The sequence below is a fragment of the Argiope bruennichi genome, chromosome 5, assembly GCF_947563725.1.
Source record: "Argiope bruennichi chromosome 5, qqArgBrue1.1, whole genome shotgun sequence".
Taxonomy (NCBI): Eukaryota; Metazoa; Arthropoda; class Arachnida; order Araneae; family Araneidae; genus Argiope; species Argiope bruennichi.
The window spans coordinates 43,438,174-43,465,913 of record NC_079155.1 but is presented as its reverse complement, the minus strand read 5'-3'; the positions used below and the strand labels follow the sequence as shown (position 1 = coordinate 43,465,913).

Sequence of the window (27,740 nt, the reverse complement as noted above, 5' to 3'; positions counted from 1 at the left end):
ATTAACATTTCTTGTTGTGTTTATTGAAACTGTTGTGTTTGTAGTGCGGAATAATGGTGAACAATGTTTGATATGTATTTAATATTGGTTGTTAATTATGTGAATTATGGCTGATTGTGAGATTGCAAAACAAGCTTTAAAAGTTGTTGTTGCTCAAATATGTCAAAACATTGGATGGCACGCCGTGCAGTCTTCGCCGATGGACATTCTTGTTGATGTCTTGCAACGATATGTTTTAGAGATCGCCAAATCTGTGCATGGATATAGTACTCAATGTAAGTGAATTCCTTTTGATTTTTATTGCAAGTTGCATGATAAGTCTTGTAATTTTTGTATACTTATTCATTTTAATTTGCTTTATATTATAATATTTAAACCTTTTAAGGAAATGGCAGGTAAGGATCATTAATGGCAGAAGAATTTGAAATTTCTATTTGACTGTCGCTTTCTTAAACGCTGTAAATGCTTGATAGAATTCAGTATTTTGAATGCCATTTTTTGCCGTTTTAAATTTTTTATTTTATATTTTAAATTTCGAAATTATAAATGAAGGAAGAGGAGAATACTCGCCAAATTTGGCGCCAATTATGAGATTTGATACTCTGCTTTTTTTTCATTCTTACTGGAAAATTTTGGAACTGAAATAATTTTTATTATTTTTTAAAGCTTATATACATGATCGTAGTATATTTTTATTCATGTAACTTTATTATTTGTGTAAGATTGTATAAATTATCATGATTTATTTTTATTCATATTGGATTTTGTTGTTCTTAATATTAATGCACAGTATGAGCTTTAATCATTTTGTATTAAATACTTAGTGAATACTTATTTAAAGATTTTACTCTAATTATTTATTAGAGTAAAAAGATTAATAATTTATTAGAATATAATTAAAATCTTGTCTCAAGTAATTGCACATTTATTGATTGTTTAAACTTATAATTAAAAAAAAAATTAAAAGAATAATAATTGTATGATTAATTTAATCATTAGGTATGACATAAGTCTCAATTTTTATACTAATAGTTATAAGTAGCTGATTGTTTTGAACTTCATTTTATTCAAAAATATCAAAAACTGTTTTCTTATATGTTTATAATTAAAAAAAAAATGATAGAATTAATCTTTTATTTTGTCATTTTTATAGAATTCATATATGTTTATATAATTAATTGAATTATTCATTTTAATATTTCTACATTTATTTTTTGAAGGAAGGTCTCTATATTACAGGATTAAGCAAATTACATTGTTTTTGTAAATATTTCCATTTTCTGATCTCTTACTACAGATTATCAAGCTATCACATGTTAGATAGCATTTCAAATATCTGGTGTAATTTTAAATTTCTAAACAATATATATTTTTTCTCATGTCTTTAATATCTTCTAATTATGTGTTTATATTGCTACATTTATTTTGTTATGTATGTTTTAAACTTATATTAATAATTAGAATTTCAGTTATGCTTGCATATATATATATATATACACACACACACAGTAAATTTCATTATAAATTATAAGCTTTATTTAAGTATAATGTAGAATCTTTCCTTTTTAATTTGTTTTATAGTGACTAAAATTTCATATTTTCTTTAATTTTGAATTTACACAGCTGTATATGTAGATAGCAGTGAATAACACAGAATATTGAAAAACATATGTTGCCACTTTATACTTAAACATTTTCTATTATATTTTTCAAGAAATAGAAAATGGTAGTCACTGTGCAGAATATTAAATCAGTGGATCATGAATCAGTTATTGTTTAATTTTATTGCTTCTACAATTATTTTGCTTGAGAACTTTTTGCATTTTTATTTTTAAATTTGAATTATATTTTTGAATATTCTAGTTTCACAGTAATTTTATAAAATTAATAGAATTTGCCTGCAAATACCTCTTAAATATATACTTGCAGGCACCTTCAACATTAACTGAATTTGAAAAACTTTAATAATGGTGGAGAAATTTAGGTTTGCAAGATATATAATAGCTTTTTTAAAAACATTTTTACATTTCAAAATTAGACTTTTTTTAAGTTGTTTTCTTCCTTTTTAAATAATATAATTTTATTAATTATTTGTAATCTAAATTTTTTTTATTGATAAATTATATATTATAATATAGAAAATTTGATTTGGTTGTAGTAAAATTCTTAATTTTTTTATTAAATATTTTCTTTAATATTACTTTTTCAGTTTAAATTATTTTATATGTTGCCAGCTTAACCTATGCTTCTCTTTCATAATTTATTTTGATAGTCTAATGCATAGACATTCTTATTAATTAGATTTAGATTTTCTTGTGGATGAAGGATTTTAAAATTGCAGGCTGTAATTAAATATCTTAATTCCACGTGATCTGAAAGAAAAAGAGGAAGTGTATCTCAACCCAGTGTTGATTTTTGCAGATGGGTGAGGTATGTTTCCTTTCTTTTCTTTTCTTTTTTCTTTCGTTTTTGAATGATAAACATTCTTTGTGACTGTTTATAGAGTCAATCGTGTAGTGCATTCCTTTTTTTATATATGCTAAAAGACTGAATAAAAGTCCACTTTCTGTACTGCAGGTAAATGTATCAAAATGGATTTTTGATATAAAATAATGAGTGTCTGATTAATAGTATTGTTTCTCTAAATAATTTTTCCATTGGAACTTTTTATTTTTTTGACAGTTTTGATTTACAGTGTTTTGCAATGCAGTCAATCCTCAAACAGGATGTTATATTTTTTCATTTTAAAATTTTTTGTATTATTCTATCCTAGTAGATATGTGAGGTACTTCAACAATATTTCAAAGCAACAGTTGCCTAAAAAAGATTTAATTTGATTGAAAATGATTTTTCAAAGAATAATTTATCGAAATTTTGAAATTTCATTGTATAAATTTATAAACTTGTTTTAATTCATATATTTTTTTCCCAAAGTCTATTTTAGAAATACAATTCTTTCAAATTATATTAATTAAAAAATCACCAACATATTTCTGTTACTAATCTGATTCTGCTTATTCCAAAACACAGATTAGAATGGATATCATTCTATTGAGGATAGACTGTGTTTTCTAAATGAATATGTGAATCATGTTTACTAAATTTTCCTATTTTTTTAGATAATAGGACAGAGCCTAATTTAGATGACCTTGGTTTAACATTTAAGGACTTTGGCATAAATCTCCTAGAGATTGAGGAATACATAAACAATGTTGAACCAGTGCCACCCCCTTACAAAATTGCTGCTTTTCCTGTAAAACATCCTTCAAATTTGCAAATTCCTAAACCAGATAGCAGAGAACTTTTGTCACGTCCTGAACATATCCCTAGTTATTTGCCTTTAATGCACCCTGATCTTGAAGGTATTTAAAATGAATACATTTTTTAAAAGATTTTAATCTTTTTCTTTATAAATTTTGTCTTTTATTGTTTTGCTGCATTATTGCCTGTTTTTATTTGAAACGCAATGAAGGTTTTTAACTGTTTATTCCCGAGATTAGCATATGAAATACTTCCTATCTTCTGTATTGAAATAGTATTTCTCTTAATGATATTTTGAAATATTTTTATATGTGTAAAAATAATTTGACTCAATTTTGTTAACAGCACCTTGTTGTAATTATTATTTCAATTTTTTTTAAAAAAATTTAGATAATTATTTGAATTGAATCACCTTACAGAAAACTTAAACAAAATTTTTTGATAAGTTTGTACTTAAGATCATGGGAAAAAGGCAATTTAGAATGTTATGTATAAATGATAATAGTGGTATAAGTAGTAGAAGATGGGGCACAGTGCTTTACATATTTTAATTTTGACTAAAGTATTAAGATATGCAATGATAATCTTTGACCTTATATGTATTGCATAATATTAACATTCAAGAGAGTGACATTAGTTTTCTATATTTAATCTTTTTAGAGTGATGGTCATTGCAATGCTATGACCCACTATCAAGGTACAATATTACACACACATTGTTGGGTACAGTATTACGTTATAATAGCAGCAACTTATTTTAAAGAATGTGCTTTTATTAAAAATCATTTGAATTGGAATAAATTGAATATTTAATGATTCCTTAGACAAATTTAAAATAAAATACCTTAGTTGATGAATTTATGTTATTTTAATAGCTTTAAATGTACGAAAAATATATAAACTGCAGCAGCAATATTACAGTTTCCTTATATTCTCCAGTCATTAAGTCATCTTTTGATTTATTTTTCATGTTTAATATCTGTTATGTAAGCAAATATTAATAAAATTATTAATATTGTAAAGAAATATTGTAAATATCTTATAAAAACTTTGGAAAAATTAACTATTTATTTATGCTATCATCACGTGCTACATATTATGACTTTATTTTATCCATTTTAATTCTACAGAATCTAAGCTAAATTAAATTTAATACTGAAATATTAGTTATTAAATAGACATTATGAATACAGATATTTAGCTACAAACACAAAATTTTACATTTAACACATAAAAATAAAGAGTTATATATAGAAATATATAAATGATGCCAATTTTTCCCAAATCTATAGGCTTCTGGAAAAACATAATGACTGGTCAGATCTCGGATAAGTTGGTGCGAATGGGACCACCACTTTAAAATGAAATTCACTGTAACACTGTGTGCCATTTTCATCTATATGCTCTAAGTTAATCTTGCATAAATATAAAAATAATTACAAAAGGAAAATTTAGAGAGCTGGTTCAACTATGACATGTTTGATGTTTTCTGTTAAATTGTAGGTTTTACATCAAAAAAATTGTTTTTAGCAACTTGTATACCCTAATCATGCTGATTTTGACCAAGTTTGAATTCTTATTGAGTAGTAAGGAATCACTAAGAAGTTACTATGTTTTAACTACTATTTACAGAAACAGCCTATCTTTACTTATGCATTGTTGAATTTAATATTAAAAAAACTTCAATTGGCAGTCTGAGCATATTCAATTTGCCCTTGGGCTTTGACATTTGACGTTTTTTTACTGAACAAAAAATATTTGTCGCACGAATTACTTTTAGTAACAGTCCTGTTTATCTATTTCATCAAAATATGTTTATACTATATGATATATATGCTATTTAATATGCTTGACACTGTTTAGAATTGAAATACTTTCATTGTAATATTTTTAATGTAAAACTTTTGTATAAATATAATAAACACAATCCTTTTATTATAACACACCACTTGATTGACTGCTTGCAATTCCTTGAAAATAAAGGGTTTATCAGTTAGTTCTACTTTAAACAACAGAAATTTTAAAAGATATGAAATTTTTTTTAAAAAAAGTAATAGAATGGATCAGAGTCTTACTGTTAATTTCAAAATTATCTGCTTTAAATTTTAAAAGAATTAATAAGAATGGAAGGAAAAATTGCACAGAAAGGAAATAGGGTTACCAAGAAGGTAAAATTTTCAAATTTAAAAAGGTATCAAAACATTTTTTTTTTTTTTTTTTGTAAAATAATTTACTCTGAAGTTATTGTGGTAAATTGGAAAAATTCAATTTATTTTTATCAGTTTAATAATTAATTAATTTTGGACTATTCTTTTTCTTGTTCTAAAGAATGAGTTGCAAAGTTTGGATTGAAATTGGCCCAGTTATACAAAAACAGCACAGTTAGTTTTATTTATATCGAAATGGAATATAGAATAACGGAAATAGTCAATAACAAAATTTATTTTGTGAAAAAAAATTATAGATTAATACTTTTCTTGTTACAATATATCATTTTTAAAGCAAAATGAATAATTTATATTTTGAAATAATAATAAATATTTTATTATTTATAGAATCATATATTAAAAATTTTTGCCTTTTAGCATTACAAAAAAGGAGAAATATCTAGTATCAAAAGAGTGGAAGTATTTTTATTTAAGTAACTTTGATGATAAGATTTATGATTTTTGTTTTTAAAGTTAATAATAATTCATCTATATATTCAAAAATTGTTATAATATTTGTCTTTGAAAATCTTCATCAAAATGCTTGATTAAAATAACTAAATATTCCAGTATGGCATTTTTAAATTTGGCATAAAACTTAAGTTAATGGTAAATAGAAGTATAATTACAGTATTTTGCTACAACTGTTCTTTCTTTCCCTTCCCCGCTAAAAATGAATTTAACCATAAATAAAATTTTGTTTCTAATGATCCATTTAAGATCATTGTTAATTAATTGCTAATTGTCTGTTATTATTTCATTGAAATGTTAATATGTATCTTAAAATATAATTTTCATTTAAAAAAAATCTTTTAACAGAGGAAGTATTTTCGTCACAACATAATTCTGTTGATGGTGTAAAGAAGAATTCAGTTGAAGCTGGTGTTAGTGGTGACTCGCCATCACCTCTCAGCAGTCCAAAACATGGTTCTAGGCCCGGTGAAACTAACAAAAGATCCAGGTATAAATTTTTTTTAAACTTAATTTGCTTTTTAAATTAATTTAAATTGCTTTTTTTCTTCTTTAACCTTTTTTTTTTTTTTTTTTTTTTTTGTACAGTGATTAAATTTTATATTTTATTTTTAAGATAAAATTTTAACATACAAATAGAAAAGTGTCTTCTCCCTTCATTTCACAAGTTATTTACACTAAACATGCTAATATTTGTTCAATACTTTGGAAATACCATTGGAAAACTGTTATTTGGCCGCTTGCAGTGGATTTAGTTTCAAGACAAGACAAGATACAGAGTATCATAAAAAGTGCATAAATCTGAAAGCCATTTTTAATAACTTAAAAGTGTTTAATTTTGGATTGCTTTTGTTCATGTTTTGCTTTGGCATCATTGTTGACATTTTCAAAAATTGAGAAATGATGTAAAAAAAAAAAAAAATTGCATGGAGTGGTTGGAAACTCAGCATATGCACACTGTGGTATAATATCATATAACCGAATTCATAATACTTTGCTGCCATTGTATATATACTTACCTTGTAAGCAATGACAAGCAGTCTATTGGTAGAGCAAATTCATGGCTTTTAAAGTGTAATGGTCTAATTTAATAATTTGTTGCAGGCATTCAATAATGCTTCCTGCATTTAAATTAAGTACAAGCTCTAATTTCAGCTGCAAGAGAGAACAGTGTTATGTCAGATATAGTTCAGCATACAAATGGAAATGTTTAAAAGATTCTAAAAATAGCTTCATGGATTTTGAAAAAGTTTAAGTTGCAGATTTATAAATATAACTTTTTGACAGAAATATTTTATTATTTATTTATTTATGCTTTGTCTTACAAAAAATTAAAAGGTTTTTGATGTTTCATTTTGTTTATTCTCATGTAAAATTTTATTGATAATTAATAACTTGTTGTTTGCCTTTTATTTTTAACTTTTAAATTTTAGGTATGAAGATTTTAAGATTAGATTTCAAAATTAAACATTCAAAGATAAACTTATGTATAGTATTTCATTTTAAAAAGTAATCTTTGATTCTCGTTTAAAGCAAAGTTTTATTTATTTTTAAAATTTTGGCTTAACATTTAGCTGGTGTGAGTTACTAATTTTAATATATATTTTTCTAAATATTTTAAGGTACTACACAGAAGAAGAGGGTAGACCTATGAGAGAAGTGACAAGTGTGTTTATGACACCAACTGGTTTTATTTCACCTATACACGAAGGAAAAGTTGCTGAAACATCATTACCTTGCTTAGTTGATTCCCCACCTCCTACTCCAGAACAACCATCACATTCTTTCACTCCTGTGTCCTCAAAGAAAGATGCGAAAGTTAAAGATGTTAAGAAAGAAAAATCCAAATCTAAAAAAGATAAAGAGATCAGTAAAAAAGATTTGAAGAAATTGAAATCTTCTAAGAAGGAAAAAGAGAACAAGGAAAATGCTGTCAGTAAGCATGAAAAATCGGTGACTATTTCATCAAGCTCAAAAAAGGAACACAGCAGTTCTCACAAATCAGCTAAAGTGGACAAGAGCATGAAATCAGATGACCCTGTCCGCCAGAAAAGCAAAAGTGATAAAATGAAACTAAAAGCACAAAAGGATGAACTTCGTAAAATCAAAGAAAGCTTTAAGCTGAGTAAAATGAAAGCAAAATTAAAGCATTCTGGAGGATCAGGTACCTCATCTCATATTAAGTCTCCAAAACTTTCAAGCTCAAAAAAACTTAAGGCTGCCAGAGTAGCAAAATCAATTAAACACATTAAGAGTGAACGAAATAAATCTGTTGAACCTGAACCCGCTCTCCCGTCTCCAGTACCGGTGCTTCCTAAAGAAATTCCTATTGAACATAAACCTCCTCCTGTGGAGCCTAAAGTGGAAAAAGAAATTATTGAAGAACCCATGGAGGAGGAGGAATTGGATTTCAGGGAAGAATCTCCTGAATCCAGATTGGTCATTGATGATTCTCTTGAAACTCAAGCTCGTCAAGAAAGAGAATCTCGTTTGGAAGTCATTGATGAATGCATTGAGGCTGTCATACGACGAGGAGAGGAGGAATCTGAAGTAGAGAATAAAGCCATGGATGAAACAATCAATTCTGTGGTTCGTGGTCCTGTTATAAAAAAACTGGAACCAAAAGACATATATGATTTTACTGATACATCAGATAGTTCTTCATTGTCTTCGTGTGATATGCCACCCCATTCTCCCATACAGGCTCCTGTTAAGAAAGAGAAAAAGACTTCTGAATCTACTAAAAAATCTTCTGAAAGTCCTAAGAGGAGTAAAAAAGACAAAAGTAAAAAGAAAGCATCTAAAGACTCAAAAGTTAAATCTCCTCCTTATTCTTCTCCAAAAAGCCAAAAGTCTTCATCTTTCATGCTCAAAGTTGAAGACAGGACTCCATCTCCATTACTTAGAGATGATTTACTGAGTGATGAAGGTTCAACTCCTAGTTCATCTCCTCGGTCAAATAGTTTCTTTGACCATTCACCACAACCTCCGAGTCATGCCCACGCTCCTCCTCTCTTATCTCATGTTCCTCCACTTCCACCACCATTAGTACCGGGTTCCAGTTACACATCAAGTCCATTTGCTCCAATGCGCTCATTGCATACCAATCCCCATTTCCCAACTCCACCGTTATTTGTTACGCCTTCCAAATCAGAAGGTGGAAACTCATTTCAAAATATGCCTTTGAATCTGGCTAAATCTGGGCCATCATCACAGAAGAGCTCACCAGAGAAATTTGAATCTAATGTAGCACACTCTACTGTGAAAGCAGAAAATTCAGATATCATTAAAAAAGCTGCCAACATCATTGATAAAGTTAGTTTCTTTTATTATAAAAGTTGGTTTTATTATAAATGCCATTTTGTTGTTAATATATTATTTTTAGATTACAGAAATATTTTTAATTATGTGATTATAATTGATGTTTTTAATTATGTATAATTACAAATTATGCTTGATGCTTGCTTAAAAAAAGAACTATCATTACTTTTTATAACTCAAATTAATTTTAATTTGTCCCATGCATTTATATCGGTTTAAAGAAATTATTTTAAGAGCACAAAAAAATCCACATTCAGTAAATAGATGCATTCACTATAAGTTTTTCATAGTTTATAATTTATTTTCTTATATTTATTTATAGATTGCTGATTATATGGTAATAATACATAAGTTTTGTTCATTGAAATGAACTTCTTAATTGTTTATGAAATTTTATGTAATTTTTAAAACATGCCTCTTCATATTATATATAATCTTTTATTGTCATGCCCATTATTGTTTTGTCCCATCCTTCTCAGACTTAGGTCTGTTATAGATGAACCCTTATTCAAGATCACTTTATTGCTTTCCAAAGAAATAGGTATTGTTACATGACTACAGCAAATCACAATGTAAAGTCTTCCAAGCACACAACCATGTTGGGATGTGAGATTAAGTGATAGCTCACTATTACTGCAAATAGGACTACTTCATCTGCCAGAAAACCAGTTTATTTGAATGTGAAATAAGTAAACATAATAAAAAAATAACATTATTATTTCCATTCATGTAGTTTCTATCATATATAAAAGTTTACACTCTACTTAAAACAATTGTTAAGAACATTTGGTTTATGCTGACTGGTAATGATGTCATAGTCAATTCTTATTGACCATAACATCACAGCTATGAAATTTACATAAAATAGAAGCAACTGACTTAATGAATAAAATTAATTAGATGAATTGAACGACTAATTAGATGTATTGAATGAAAACGATTTTTGAGTAATGAGAAAGCTTATGAAAGACAACAAAACACATGCATAATAATTTCATTTTGAAGTATTCATAAAATTATTTTTTGTCCTCTAAAATTCAAATTTATGAAATACATTCTGATTGGGTTTTCCATTGCACTCAGGATCTAATTGTCGCAATTTAAGTTGCTTAAACTGTTTTTCAAATAATTATTTAATTTGGTCTCAGCTTCTTTTCCAAAAATAGGAAATGTCTTTTCTGAACTTTTAAAATGTGGCAAGTTGGCTCTTTCCTTCTCTTTTTATTTCATATTCTTAGCAGTGAGGTTGTATCACATTTCTCTCCCATGCTTATGGCATGATTTAATAGCAGTAATTTTGAAAAATGCATTAAATTAAAAAAAAAAAAATTGGGCTAACAATAACAGAACTGTGGCATTTTATCAAAGACAGCAATTTCTTTCAAAACTCTACTGTAAAATAATCATTTATCTTTTGTGTGTATGCTTCAAGTAGATAAAGAACTGAAGAGCAGATGGAGGTTTCATAAGAATTATGTTTGAAAGTTGGAAATGAATTAATTAAAAAGGAATGTTATCATTTGTTTGGCTCTGATTTATTTTAAACTTGTTTGCTAGTCTTTATTTTCTGAGTAATATTTTTTTGACAATTTAAAATGTAAATTTTTGATATTTGTTCATGAATAGAAACAGATAATCTGTATTTGTTGTTCCTTCAAAATAAAATCTATTTTAATCGAAGGAAAAATAATGTGTTGGAAAATATTTACCTATTTTGATATAAGTAATTGATTTTATGCTCTTTAGAAGATTAGCAAAATTTTCAAGTTTTCAGTATTTATTTTGTAATAAAAGATTATGGAAGACTTTAAAAAAAAAAAAAAATCAGGCACCTTAACAAACATAACAAATAAACATAAATTTAAAAGTGGAATCTTTCTTTCACAAAGAAATATTTTTAGAAATCAGCATATTATTAGAATATATACTGCATTTTATTTTTTTATTTTATCAGGCTATTTGATGATAGTGATGTTAGTATATATATATTCAAAATTAGAACTTTTTCAGCTAAATGATATTAATTAATACTTCTGATTTGAATAAGGGATTTTTTCATGAAACTGTTAAGTATTCAGAACTATGGCTATAATAAAATATCGTATTTTTAATTATTAATTATATAAAACAAAACTTGGTTAAATAATCTAAAAATTTAAATTATTAATTTAAAGAAGAAACAGTAATCCAAGATTGTGTATTCCGATTCTTTTTAAAAATACTTTCTAGTTTTTCAGTTTTAATTGTGAAATATGTTTACTTTATTTTTTACTGTGTATAAGCAAATACTTGAATTAGCTTTATATATATATAAAAAAAAAATACTTTAATTTTTTTCTTTGCCCTGCCTCTCAGGAAACCACTAAAAAGTACTACTTTATTTGCAGTTTATTCAACTGCATTGACTGTGCCATAATTTTAGTATATAAAGAGAAAATAAATATTAGTTATTTAAAATATATTTGTACTTTGTATTAATTTTTTAAAATTAGTTTTTAGTATTAGTTTTTTTTTTCTATTTTAATTGTACCAAATAAATTATAAATTTTTACAATATGCTAAGTTTTATTCTTATATGCAAAGTGATTAAAAAGAGTTATGATGAGCTTTATTCTGGCATAGCAAAACAAACCAATTTTACACAGGAATATTTAAATGGAAAGATTGTGTTTGCTGTAACATTATAAGAATAAAAAACCAAATGCAGATGAAATTCCTAATTAATGTGTTTATAAAATATTGTGGGCTGAGTATTGCAGAATATGAAAATAGGTGCCGTTTCCAGTAGTACAAGCTTCATAGTGAAAAATTGCAAATTGATTAAGACTTTTAGGCTTCTCTTCCAGATTTATAACTAACACATGCTAGCTAACTCATTTTAAACCCAATAAAGACCTCTAATATGCACTTATGATGTTCAAATTTTGAGTTTATATAGCAAATGTGTATTTATATTTTACTGCCTTATAATATTGTCTGGGGAAATGCTAAGAGAAATGTTTTTTTAAATAAATAAATGTCCTGAGTTTTTTTTATCATATAAAATAGCATCTTAAATAATATTTATCTACTGAAATAATGTTTAGCAAAATATTTTTATATATATATTTTAATTTTATAAATCTAGTCAAAAGCAAAGGACCATAAAAAGGATAAAGTAAAGAAGAAAGGTAAAAAGGAGTCTGAGAAAGTTAAAAAGAAAGAAGAAAAAGAGGAGATCAAAGAAAAAGAAAAGCCAAAGCCCAAAGAAAAACCAAAAACAAAATCGGAGAAAAATGTTAAGGTTGACAAGAAAAAATCAAAGCCAGATAAAAAGAAAACTAAAGAAAAGGAAGAAAAAGTAAATATTTTTTATGTTTCTTTATTTGACTGATTTATATAGTTATATTTTAAAGAATTATCGTTTTTGATGTTAAATATTATAAGGCCTCAATACATTTTTTATACATATGTTAATATGTAAAATAATTCTTTTTCTAATGTATTTTGAAATAAATTATAAGAAAATATTCCAAGTGACTTAATCTTGAGCTTCCATACATACATATTTTAGGTATTTATATATTAACCACAAGCTATTAACCAATTTTTGGCTTAACCATCCATATGCCATTTGCACATTTATTCAGTAGACTGACATGACATTTATGTTGAAGCATGGAGTTAATGCACGAATAATATATTTTGTTATTAATGAAAATGTAAATAATTCGTGCATAATGCCCACTCATTTTAAGAATTTAAAATTTTTCTTGATGTGTAAAACAGGCATGATTTTTGCCACTTTAATTAATTTTAATTAATTTATTTTTTTATTCTATTATAAGGAGATGATTTTCAAAATATTCGAATTGAATTATTACAGTATTATTTAAAATTTTTTAAAGTATATTAATATATGTATACTGCTACTACTGCATTATCATTTGTTTTAAAAGGATGTATTATTTTTTAAAGTAATTTTTGAACTATTATATTTTTCCTATAATATATCTTTAACTTATATTTTAATGCTTGAGTCTATTTTTCCTCTCCTATAGGCTTTAGATTATCAGGAAATATGTAGTATAATTTTCTTTATTCAGAATTAATAAAATAATTGTGTTTTTTTTATAGGTAAAAGAAGATAGCACTGTGCCAAAAATGACTTTAAAATTGACAAGTTCTTCTGGATCAGCAAAAATGTATGTCAGTCAAAAATATCTTCTGGGTTATTTAAATTATTTCAAATGTTTAAGATTTTATTGTGAAGTGCAATAGATTTATTATACAGTATGCTATATTTGAAAAAGTTAGGAATTATTTTTCTTAGAAGTAAGATTTGTTTGTCACTTTGTGGTAAACTTTTTGATCTTCCGAAAATTCTGACCTAGTACTTGAATTAGTTTTCGATAATTCTTGATACCCTGTAGTATTAGTAAAATTTTAAAGTTGGTGGGTAACAAATATATTTTTGTAATTATTACTATTTCATTGTTTAGAAGTGGAAATAAAAAAAATTAAACTTAAAAAATGAAATTTATTTGTGTGAAAATATTTATTTGTCCTTTTATCTAATTTGTATATGCAGGTAATTCCATCTTTAGTTTTTGCTATTTCCTTTTTGTCTTTTAAAAAAAAATGTTTCTATTTTGATATGATGTTATCTAAGTGAAAATGCAATAATTTGTATAGGTAATCTGTTGGTACTATATCATCAAAGCCAGAATTTATTTTTAATTCAAATAGTACTTGCTCTATTTATCTTTGTAATTCATATTAATTTTTTGAGATAGTATATTAGATTCAATCTGGAAATAATTTATATTAAAAATTTATTTAGTGTATATCAAAATCTCTTTTAATATTTTTATAATATATTGTACATAATTTAATATTTTGTTACAACTTCTTTTTATGTACTTGCCATTCCCCTCCCCTCTAAATAAGTTACATTGATTAATTTTTTTTTCTGTGTATTATATATTTAAAAAGTAATATGAAATAAAATGAGAGGCAACTGGAATGTAATTTCAATGTAGAATTGAATAATGTGCAAATATTCTTTGTTAAATCATTGAAGTATTTCTTTTAACTCTCATACAATGCATATAGTTTTAATACAAAGATTAGTGACAAATAATTTATTTCATTTTGCAAGAAACTAAGTTAAATTTAATTAAACATAGAACCATAGTTTTAAAGAAAAATAATCTTTTTAAATGAAAGATTTTCCTATATTTATGCATTTAAATGTTAATAATTAAAATTCAAATAAGCTAAAGTATCAGTTAAGCAGTTATAATTTATTAGATATAAGTTTTTCATTATATTTAGATTTCATTTTAACTTTTAATGCAGTGATAAGGAACAATGTATAAAATTCTGTTTCTTAAGTAATCAGTGTTTCATTTTTATTATATACAGCTGTTGCATAACCGAAGAATAATTAGATGTATTTATGCATTAGGGAAACAGCTATAAAATATATGTTTTGACGTGTAGTTGCTTTTGCAAAACATATTGTGAACATTCTTATTTCTTACATCCGAATATAGTTATTGGTCTCTAAGTAACGTTTTGTGCAATTGTTTGCAATTAGTTCAGTATTCTTTTTAGTAGACTATTTATATATACATACTTTAATCATAAATCTGAAATCCATAAAATGTTGATTGTCTACAATTATATGATTATATTTAATTAATAATTTTATCTTAAGATAATTGAGAAATATAGATTAGAAAATTCGAAATGTTTTAATTCTTTCAGAAAAATTTGACTTTTTATTCCTCGACAAAATGTATATTTGGGAAATTATTAGTATTGACTTGTTTAGCAATTACCTTTCCTAACTCTTATTATAGTTTTTCATCAATTTTTTTTCCCCCTTTCATTGTCTGCATATGTTAGAAACTAAATGTTTCTGTTTCTCTATCCCTTTCATATGCATTAAGTTAATAGCTTGTAAATAAATAAATAAATAAAAATGTTTGGATAAATATATTTGTTTCAAATCGACTTAAAAAGCTTTAGTTGGTAAAATTTGATATTTTTTTTTATCTACGGTAAATAGGGTTTATTGTTGAAATTTTTAAAAAATTCTTTTATCTATTTATATTATACAAAGATGAGAAAGAATTATTAAACAAGCGCTATAATTATGAGTATACATCTGAATCTGTTCTTTTGGACATTATCTTAAACTTTAGTTTTGAAAGGGATTTTTTTTTTTTTAAATATTCCGTAATTCCTGTATTGATTATTTGAGAGAATATGAAAGATACATAGCAAATTATAAATGCATTAAGTAATAAGAAAACTGAAAGTTTTCATTTTTTTTTTTTTTTTTTTTTTGTTACTGTTATTGTATTTATCAATAATTCTTGAAGCATTTTTGTAGTTCCATTTTGTAGGAAAATTATATGCCTGAAAAGAAATGTTTACTAGATATTTTAAATTATTTCCATTCCTCTTCCTTTCCTTGTTGTTTCAAAAGTCATTTGTGTTTATACATTTTCATTATTAGTCTATTTTTTTCTTTCTTTATCTTGTTTATTGGTAGTTTTTCTAATTACTAGAAAAATTGCTAAAACATATTTTGTGGTATGAAAAATTTGATTTTAATCTCCTTTTATATAGTTATTCTTCGCATATTATTAAAGTGCATGATATTCAAATTTTTAATTCATGATTTTTAAAATATATGGTTTTAATATTCGCATGATTAGATAAATGTTAGATTTAGATTTGGTATTTATACAGTTTGTGCATCCAATTTATGGTTTAGATTTTTTTATTATTTTTCCATAGTAATGCGAAAATGTACTTCTCATTTTTGTATTAGCATGTTTTATAAATTTATTTATTAATTAGATAGTCCTTGGCGTGATGTGTCAACATTTCTGCATGCCTGCCTGGTTAATTTTCTTTTATCTTTTTTTTCATTCTCTCCTTCCAGCTGCGTTAAACCTAATACAAAAAATTCCACATCATTATCTAGCAGCCCATCTCCATCGCATGATTCTGAAGATGAAATTATACGAACACCATCTCCGGGTGTTCCCATTCCCAGCCCCCCACCATTGCGTGAGCCATCTCCTTCTCCTACACCACCAGTACGGTTACCATCACCTCCCCCAGCACCAAGTCCACCACCTCCTCCTGTTGTTAAGGAGGAGCCGGTTATGCCAGCTCCACCACCACCTGTTACTAAAACACAACATTCCAGAGGTCGGGGTAGAGGGAAAAAAGCTGCTGCAGCTGTGCCTGCACCCAGAACAGTTATCACTGAAACTGTTGGAACAATTGTTGTAAGTATTTGCGATAAATTATTTTAAAGCTGTATACAATAGTGAAATAAATTGGTCTACAGCATAAAACTTCAGAAACCAAAGCAGCTAAAATATTACTAATTTAAGAGTGTTGAACAAAATTCTGAGCAGAAAAATGAAATTTGGTTCTAATTTCCAGAAAATGTTTTCAGTCTACATGTAATTAAGTCTTTATTCCATTTTGTTATTTATATTTTTATTATAAACCTAGCACTTAATTTGCTCTTCTTTATGCTCTTATTCATAAGTCCTTCTGTCAGTCAAATGAATTCTTCTTCCAATCTCTGATAATTCAAACAGCAGTTACCAGATTTAGATGCCAGTGAGATATTGCATCATTCTGTACCAGTCATGTTTGTTCTGTTCAAAATTTGATATAATAGACTTGTAAAATATTTAATCATACTGTTTCCTCTAGTTTATTACTACACGAGGGCACAATGTCTTGGAAGTGTGTAAATGATGATTGATAATTTTTATAACATAATAAAAGAATTCAGGTTTTGTTCACAAAGTTAAAATGTCACTTTATTTGTAATATAAATGGGAACGGAGTGATATTGTGCATACAAATTGCTTGAGACTGCACTTTAAAATTAACTTGTTTTAGTGTTGCAAAGTTTAAGTGAACTTGCTGATCAGGATAACACATGAACATCACTTATATTGTAATTATTGTGCAATAGCTCTTCATGATCAACTGCAATAAAAGAAGTGCTTAAAAACATTTAATAATCAAAAAATACTTTTTTATATATATTGTACCTTTGAATTTTTCTTTGGCAACTGTATGTGTGGTAATGAGGGCATAGTAAATATTGTCATCAGAGCATGGCTGATATGGAAGAAAATAGACCCAAATAAATTTTAGCGGAATACTGCTGTAATGTCATGCACAAAATATCTATAAATTCAGAAAAAGAAGGTAGTAAAGAAATATCATGTATGCAACTATTGTTAGCCAGATTACATTGTACTGATGTGTTTTTAATGAGTACATTATTTTTTTTCATAATTACAAAAATATTTAAACAGTTCCTGTGTAAACAAATAACCTATATTGCATCATATGTTTGTTTTATTTTAATAATGCTTAATATATCTAATAAATCTGATGTAATCCAAGGTTTTTCAATATCATTTTCAAACTCAGCATAGTAAAATTGCTAGCAGTGGCATATTTCCTTTCTGTATCAAACAAACCATTAAAATTTGTCTGCCAGTGCTATTATTCTGGGTCCATTTATAAATTAGTTGTTTTATCACCATAAAAATTGACAAAAATACTGGACTTGTCTTTCAAATGGTTTTAAATATTTAATTTAGAATCTAATTCTTGATCATTCAGTTTAAAAGAAAATGCTTTCTGTGAAATTCCTTCTATTTGCTACCAGTTAGCAAATTTGCATAACGAATCATTGAATTGAAATCTGAAAAACATTTTATTATGCCCAAACTGCATAAAGAATAAGAAAAATAAGAGAATAATTTTATTTTTTGCAATTTTTTAAATTACTTTCTCTAAATTTGAGAAGTAAGATAATTTGCATTCAATTGTCTTTTGTAAAGTTTTGGATTTAAAGGAAAGAAAATACTTAGATTAATTTTTTTTTATAAATGTTTCATCTGATTTCTTTGGAATTTATTTGAATTGATGTTTCCTTTGAGTTATACTTCGCCTCTTCTATTTGAAAAAAGTTTAAAAAGTTAATTTGAAAAGCATGTTTATTAACTCAAAGAAATGGCAAGAATGATGTTATTTTCAAAGTCAGAAAAGCTCTGTAATTTAATTTTTTAATTTTAATATGAATGCAAAGTGCAATTAATATGAAAGAAGTTTAATAAAATTTCTTTTAAAAAATGAGTAGATCCGAGTTGGGATTGATTCTTTTAAACGCAATGTCAACTTTTCTTGTAATATTTCATTATCGTGTTTAGCTATCAAGAAAACCTTACACCTGTTTTATTTATTGATACATGAGTCTTCCTATTTTTAAATGATTATTATTGTTTCTTCAATTTTTTTTTCATACTGTCAATTCACCAATGATATTGGTTATATTTAATGTTATTTAAACCGTTTAAATATAACTTCATGCTCATGATTCTACCAGTCAGACATTAAAGTCATACTGTTTTAATTATCTTATTTCAGTTCTTTTTATTTACCTATGAATCATTCTAATGGAGATCAGTCCCATAACATCATTATAAATCTCCAGTTCCTATATCTTTTGAATTTTGCAGTATTGTAACTTCACTTTTTTATTCATCTTGCGAATGCACAGATATTAAATGCAATTCTTGTTCTTTACCTTTCAACAATGGAAGAAAGTAATGATTAAATATTGGATGATACAGTGAAAACAGGTTGAAATTCTTGGCAAGGATGTTATCTATTGTTCGAAATGAGATTTAAAAGAGTTTTTAAAATGTTACCATAATTCAGAAAGAATGCACACAATTAACTAAATTGATATCATTAAAAAGACTATTTTTTAAATTTTGAAACAGTTTAAAATTTATTTTTGTACAGTTATATTTTCAGAAATTATTACAGGAAAATGAAAAAATTTAGCTTAATATTTAATTAATTTCAATTATAATTGACTTTTTAAAAAAATTGCTCTGAGATGCATATTCTACCCTCCAAAACATATAGTGCCAAATTTGGTAGCTGTAGGTTAAACAGTCTAGCCTGTAGAATCATAATGCACACATCTTCTTGTTTATTATTTGTAAAGATGAAAGTACATGGTCCCTTAGAGACATTATCAGTAGTCACCTGCACATCATCTTGCAATTTTGAGAAATATTGAAAAATAAGAATTTCAGAATATTCCTATCCCAAATAACTGAACTAATTTTATTTACCATTTAATTTCAGCATTTTGCAAGTGCTAATAACTATTTAGAATACTTTGCTTATTATGCAAGTATAATTTAGAATAGTTCTTAGGTTTGCTCTGATATGGTGTAATTCATTAAAGTTGGGTAACATTTTTAAATTTGTGCAATTATGGATGAGCATTTAGATGTTGTTTTCCTATTAGTTTTACCTTTTTTTTAGTAGAAAACTAAATCAAAACTTAGTAAAAACTAAATGTTTAAATATTTTCTTGAAAGTTTAATAATAAATTTTGGACTTTATTCTTTTTCAACTTTTTTAATTAGATGCAAAATGCATTGAAACTTTGAAAAGGACATAGTAATTGGCAGATATTGGTTTTGAAATACTCTAGTTAATGTCTTTATTGATTCTTTTAAAACTCATTTTCTGTCTTTTGTTTTATATTTTTAGGAACAGTTTGAAACTAACAAAGTATTCAAATTTTTTTTCTAATGATAACAGCTTTAATACTGTGACGGAGATCTTTGAGGATCTTTATTGTTTTATTAATTTTCTTTTTTGTAAGAAATATTTTAAATTGTTTGTAAATATTAAAGAATAAATGCCCTGCTAATAATATAGAAATAATTTTTTAAGGATGAAAGTGGCAATAAAATATGGATTTGCCCTGCTTGCTCTCGAGCTGACGATGGAAGTCCAATGATAGGTTGTGATGAATGTGATGACTGGTACCATTGGTATGTAAAATGTTTCTTGTTTTATAATTTTCTAGGTTATTAGTTAACAACAACAAAAAAACTATGCCGCTGTAAATAGACTATAATCCTATTAATAATATAGTCAAACTTTCACTTGACAAGCACCTCACATAATAAGCAAAACAAATTGTAAAAAATTTAATGAATGATTTTCTCAGTATGAGTAGTGAGAGATTGGCTTGTATCAATTTTGTTGAGTGCTTGTTTGAAGAGAAATTTTATATTTATATGAAAGAAATTTTGGATTGCGATTGACAGGTCTGAGCAAAGCCTATGGAGCCTTAATTGAAGAGATTTTGCTCTGTCCAGGATTATAAAGCAAAAGGAGAATAGCAACAGCATTGATATGCAGGTAGAAGAATGTAGCTAGAATTACTGAAGCAGCTACATTCTGTGTCACAGCAAAAAGCTGTACATGGGATTTAGTTTGGGCAGAAAGAAATAATACATACAACAGAGCAATCTTCTATTAAAGTAAAGGAGGTACTGAAAGTAAGAGAAATTATTGCATAGTAAGGTGAGAAGTATCAGTTTGATAAGGCAGTTACTGTGCATGCCAAAGTTTGGATCATAGGCAAAAACAAATGTCTTGAGACTATTTTTTTTTTTTTTTTTTTTTTGTAAAAAAAGGCATATATTAATTTGAGTATTTTTATTTTTCGTTATTTTTTGGAATAAAATAATTGTTTTACTTTACATGGAAAAAAATTTTACTGAATGGATCCCCCCCCCCACACGCACACATAATGAATGTTTTGCATTACAAATTAAATTTGGAAATGGATTATGTTCATTAAAGGATGCTCCACTGAATCTTGAATATGATTTCCATAGATCAACTATTGAGAGTTCTAGAACATTTCATGTGCGTTGACAGAATGTTTAGGAAAATTTAAAAATAAACAATCTTATTTGGAATTACTTTAAATATAAGTATAAATTAGCATTAAAAGTATTGTTTCCTTACAGTGGGATCTTCTCTGTCTATAATACACATAAATACTTAAATAAAAACTAATTCCTAAAATAAATTTGAAATAGATTGTGATCCACTAATAGAGCAAAATTTAATGCTATTAGAAATTTTAAAGATCAGAAAGAAAATATTAGCTATAATCTCCAATTGAATTGAGAATTTTATTAGAGTTATTCTTAATTTGAAATTAATAATTAAAATCAGAATGATAAAAAAGCAATCTATTAACAGGAAAAAAATACATATTGCCAAATGCAAAATCAAAAACAATCATTGAAAGAAAACAATGGAAATAATTTCCAGCTATCCCATGAAGTAAGAATAAAATCAATCAGCATATTATAAAATAATAATTTCAGTCTTCAGTTCATTGATCTTTGTTACAATGCACTATCCGAAAAATGTTAATAAAAAATGAAATTTATGATCCCATAATTAATTTTTATTCATAACTTTACCCATGCAGATAAAAAAAGATACCTGTTTGGATTGCTAAATGTTAAAATAGAAGTTGGGATTTCGTATCGATTTGAATACTTTTAAGCTCCATCCAACATTGCAGTTATTGTTGGACAATAATGTATACTGATGGGACGATAATTGCTTTAGTCGTTTTTTTTTGGGGGGGGGGTTAATGTCTTATTATTTAAGTCTTGAGATTATTATTCTAGAGATATATGAAGGATTTTTTTTTTGTACTTTCTTTGTTAAATATATGAATATGATTTTTCTAAAATAGTTCTGATATTTTATTGGGAGATTCTTATGATTTCTCTCCAGTTTCTTCCCAAATTCATGCTCATAAATTTGTAATAATTTTTTATTGGAATTTCAAGTTTTTTTTAGTATTGGAAGATTTATTTTAAAGTTTTATTGGATTGAAAAAAATACTCCAATAAAAAATTTAGCTAATTCCTCCAAATTCTAAATTTTTTCCTGATGTATTGAACTTCTGTAGCCAAACAAATTATAACTGAATATCAATTCGAATGTTCTATTAAAGATTTGCAGAAATGTTCTCTGCAATTTCATTCTCAGAATAGCAACTTATTGTAGATAATTATATATTTTTGTTTTCAGAAACTCCTTTTTAAAAGATAAGAAAAATTCTGCTTTTTGTAATATAGATATATTCTCGAAAAGAGAGGGAAATAAGTTCTTTAAATGACATCCCCCCCCCCCACAGTTAAGCAAACGGTTATTTTTTAAAGCAGATTTCAAAAAGCATTTTTTTCTTCTGTCAAATACTTGACTAATATTAAAGCAGCACTCTTAACAAAGCAAACCGGAGGGAAATAAGAGATTACGGAAATATATTTAGATAACTTCAAAAAGCAATTTTTCTTAAATCTAGCATTTCTTTTAGGTGCATTCTTTCTTTAAGTGGTATCGTATTTACTTCTGGGACAATCAAAACTATAGAAATTAGATTCACGGGAATATGGGAAAGCCGGATATCTATGAAACTGAGAAGTTGAAAGGCTTTTTTATGTTTGAGTTCAAAATCTGCAGAAAATATTTAATTTTAGGAATGCAAACAGATAGAATTTACTATGTACAAGGTGTTTTTGTGTGTGCATGCAAATTTTTCGGTGAATGCTTGGATGAAAAGTGACACTTTTGGAAGAAACATCAATTTATTTCATCATGAAAGGCATATTTTGTACATTGGGAGAATAAAAAGATGCATTTGTTTACTTCACAACACCAGAGCAATGTAAGAGAGCTTTCCCCCTTGGTGATTTTACCAAGAGATTGTAATAACAATTTCTTTGACTGTGTAGACTCAGGAAAGGGAATCTTAGGTATCTTGGAAGATAATTCATAGGTATTAGGAATTTTTGTTGGCGTTTGGGGTGTAGGAAAATTTAGTGTCAGCAATTTTTTAGAGTTCATTTTAGAAATAATTGAATAAAAAAAATGAGATCTGAATCAGGAAATATGAAACTTTTTAAAATAAAGTAATATGAGTTAATTTAAGATAAAATATAAGAACTCAACTAAGATTTAAATTAGATTAATAAATATCCTTATCTCTCTCTCTCTCTGTCTATATATATATATATATATATATATAGAGAGAGAGAGAGAGAGAGAGAGAGAGAAAGTCCATTTGATGCATGCATCTGGTACAATGACAAATCCAACAAACCCAATAATTATTCACAAGAAAGGACAAAAACACCAATAACAAAACACATTTGAAGTATATACAAAAAAAAAAAAAAAAAAAAAAAAAAAAAACAGCACTACACAAATTAAGAGCTATTACACAGTACACAAACAGCAAATTTTTATTTTATTACTGCAATGCTACACAAAGACCTCAGAGAAAACTCACTGGAGACCAATACTCTAAAGACAGACTTCACTCAACTGCTGTTTATAGTTCCCATGACAGAACATCAGATATTCTAGAAAGAACTTGTGTCTTGGTATTTAATAGAGATTTACCAACATTCATGTATATTCAATAATTTCTGGCTAAGGATTGAGGTGATTAACCTAGCATCCAAACAGTAATACTGATTTCTAAAAAATATATGGCTATTTGGATCTTTTTCTTTGGAAAATGAAAGAGAATATCCTACATGCAGTCAATTAATTTATCATTAAAATTTAAATAATTATTTGTTGAAATGTATATTGTTTGAAGTTGAATTATCCTTTAAATAGAAGTTAATTTTTTTCACAACTAATTTTTAGAACAGACAATTTAATGAAATGCTAAGTGGCCTTGAATATTCTTTACTAAAACCATTCCTTGTTTGCAGCTCTTTATTTCTAGTATTTGTTAATGTATATACTTAAACTTTCAGTTTAATATTTGAAATGCTAAGGAACTTTCATCTATATTAAAATGACTTGCTGATTATTTGGAATTGCACATTCTCATACTAATAATAAAATTAAGCTAAATTTAACAATCATTGTAAGTAAATTTTCAAGAGGATATAATGAAGTATGATAATTATATGTAAATTTTACCTGTTTTGCTTTAAAAAATCATTTGAAAATATATATAATCATCAAACGGCATTAATTTTTTTACTTTTATTATTTTAGGGTATGTGTTGGCATTGTAGTGCCTCCGAAAGAAGAAGAAAATTGGTTTTGTGTCCGTTGTATTGCTAAACGCCAAGGTCCTACAATTAAGCGGCGAAGAAAGAAGCACAAAAAGGATAAATAAATGTCTCACCACATTTGTGTTGTATACTTTATGTACTTCTCTCTAAACTAGCTGCGATCACTTATATAATTTATATGGGAAGCATACTTTGGTACTGTTCCTTGATGGTTACCATGTTTCATTTGGTCATTTATGGACTGATCTTTCATTTGATTTATTGTAAAACTCTGTTTACAGTAGCATGTAATAAAATAATGAAATAATATGAAGAAAAAGTAGTTTTTCTTCTTTTCTGAGCATCAGGAGTTGGCGAAAATTGTAGCTGCTGCATTTAGCTAATTTTATGGAGTAAGAGTGATCATGGAACTTTCAGAAATGTGAGTTGTCATTCAAGTCTCAATCATAACAATATTTTTAAATAAGCTCAACTAAGAATAGATTTTTTAAAGTATTTGAAGAGTTTTTATTTGTAAATAAGATTTTGGATTTTTTTTTTTCACAGTATATACAAAAATATTTTCTCTTGTGTTGATTTTTATTTTTGTTGATATTCCTATATATTGACAGTCAGCAATTAGGATTTAATTGTGTGATTATATCTATATTTCTTCATAAAAAGCTGATGTTTGGTTTTATGATTAATTCAATATGCTCAAATATTTTTTAATTTTGTAAATGTAAAACTTTGAAAAGTTACTGAAAGTCTGTTATGTGAAATTGGCCATTTTTAATATTTTTTATTTATTCTACCCAAAAATAAAGCTAATGGTATTTTACTTGTATTTTGAAGAAAACATAGGTTTTTAATATATTCATTTACGTAAAAAAATAATGGCATAGTTAATGGTCTTCAAAGTATTTGTTAAATTAAAGCTTTATCATCAATTTTTTTCCTTAATATTATTAACTTATTATTATTGTCTCTTTAGGACACAAGAACTTATTATTGATAATAGTCTTATATTTTATCTAGTAGATTTATTTATTATGATCCTAATGGAATTGACTCAGCAAAGCAGTTTGTCAATTTGATGAATGTTTGATTAACTATTTTTTCTTAACTCAATGATTCATAATACCCAGGAAAGCATATATTAAAAACTTTTTTTTTCTCATTATGTTGAAACATTTTTTATAGTGATTATTATTATTATGGTGAGAATTGTGATTGTCAGAAGCAATTTAAAAAAATATATATTTTATACTTTCAACAAATAAAAAAGTTTTATGTTAAAAACTATTCAATATATTTCACTCGGATCAATTTGTGATCATTATGGCAGAACTCAGTCTTATTGATTCTTTGAAGATTATTATTATGAAAATATTTTATGTTTATAACAACTTTAAAGGGTTTTCATGTCATCATGTGTCAATATTAAAACACTTGCCTATAAATAGATAATCCTAAACTGTTCATTCATGTATATATGTAAAGTTGATTGAGCATTTGGCAGCAACTAATATTTCTGTGGTTCTGTAATTGTGTAGACTTTGTAAAGGTAAAATTATTTTATTAAGTGATTTTTTGTACCTTTATATTAAAAATTGTTTAGTACGCAATAAACTTCTGTAAACTAGAATATCTTTGTAGATATGTGCAATAATAGGTTATAATGTAATTCTTACATGTGAAAATTCTTTATGTTCCATGCAATAGTTTAGTGCCTCTATTTTTAAATAAAAAAAAAATCATGAAAAGGGAATGCACAAACAATGGTGATATGAAGTGATATATTTTAATGCATGCCCATAAAGATAAATATTGATTTTTTTTATTTGTTAACTTCTGATAAAATGCCCAAAAATGTTTGCTCCAGCTTACAGAAATTTCTAAAATATAAATTTTAATTATTTCTTTTGTTTATGCATTCCTTATATAATAGCCATTTTATAGTTAAGTGAATGATTGTTTTAATTAAATATTAATGTATTAACTTGTAAAGTTCATTTTGGGGTATTGTTTTTGAAATTAAACATGTACATAAATGCTTTTTTTCATTGCAATGCTGTATCAGTATTGTTGTATATTAGTTTTAATATATTTACCATTTTACTAATTGAGTTTCCTTTATTTGTCCTTTTTCCATAAATTTTCTCAATTTACTTGCATGTATAAGAGAAATGAATTTGAATTTCATCTATCTTGATTTCAATTAATACTTTATGCAAATCTGTTTCTTCCCAATTGGTGCTTCTCTTTTCTTCCTATTTCATACAGATCATTCAGTTATGTACATTTGTAAAAAGATTTTTCCATTCTTCAGCATATTATTTATTAAACACTTTTTGAAGTGAATTTTGAATCAGATAATATGTTGATTCATGTTTTCAAAGCAATATTGATTTATCATCCTAATAAACGAGCAATATAAACATTTTCATGTATTTGCTGTAGGATACAAATGAAGCGTGTTTTGTATAAAGCTTATGTATCTTCAGAAACATTACAGTTTTTATCTAATAAATAAAGTAGTATGTGTGTGAAAATCGTTTGTATTATTTAGTATTATGAGAATTCATGGTTTATTTGCTTTCTTTCTTTTTTTTAAATGTATTTTCTGCTGTTTTTTTGGTAAATACATTTTGTCTTTTTAATAAATTTTGGCTATGAATATCTTACAGATACTTTTAAGTTAATTGCCTAGTTCAAAGTATGAGGTATGTTTCATGTAAAAAGCAAATAAATAAATTATCTTAAATTTAGTTATGGATAATTTGTCATTGAAATATGAAATTTATTCATTATGTAGAAAATTGCCAGATTCCTTGAGTTCCATGCATTAGTTGTAACATAAATATTTTCTAAAAAATAAAATGTTAAGATTAATTAATAAAAATGGAAAGAACAATAATAATTATATATGATTTAAATATTTACTTCAAAAGAATGCAAAAAGAAATAGTATTGATTTATATATAAAAAAAATTAGAATTCCTATTTAAAAACGACCTTAAAGACATGACATTAAAAATTTTGGCTTATTAAATAGAGATTCACTATTACAAAGAAAAATAGGGTCATTTGTATATATCCATTGAATATGCATAAAATACAAATATTAAAAAAAGAATTTATAACAGTCTTAAAGTATAAAAATTGCATCCTTTTCTTTTTTTAAAATTATAAATAGCTGAAAAATCTTTGCATTGGAAAGAGACCCTCTGCTGTAGAATTGGATACAACAGTGGAATTATCTTTTGCAATACATAAATTTTTATACGAGATTTTAATGAACCATCTCGATGTGAACATACTGGTCTGTTGAGAACTGCTTTTGTGATGTATACTAAGAGAGAACTTGTGCATGTGATTGTATTTCATAAAATCAAATGTGATTTTTAATGAACCATTGTAATTTTTTTAAGTTTCTGTAGAAACTAGTATATGTCACATGTCCTTGTATGGCAACGAAATGTAATAAATTAATAAACTCCATGTTAGTTTATAA

General features: G+C 26.1%; 1 protein-coding gene across 2 annotated transcripts; it reads left to right on the top strand.

Annotated features, from left to right (window-relative positions):
* LOC129968805 (transcription initiation factor TFIID subunit 3-like) lies at nt 1–27,740 on the top strand. Of its 2 annotated transcripts, none has more exons than XM_056083067.1 (9): nt 1–275; nt 3,120–3,362; nt 6,288–6,429; nt 7,562–9,254; nt 12,388–12,600; nt 13,377–13,444; nt 16,243–16,552; nt 20,061–20,161; nt 24,225–27,740. In XM_056083067.1, exons 1-9 carry the CDS (start codon nt 107–109, stop codon nt 24,346–24,348), a joined length of 3,063 nt encoding a protein of 1,020 aa, XP_055939042.1. In that variant the 5' UTR covers nt 1–106; the 3' UTR covers nt 24,349–27,740. The 2 variants fall into 2 exon arrangements, with proteins under 2 accessions (XP_055939042.1, XP_055939041.1); XM_056083066.1 differs by having other exon boundaries at nt 16,201–16,552.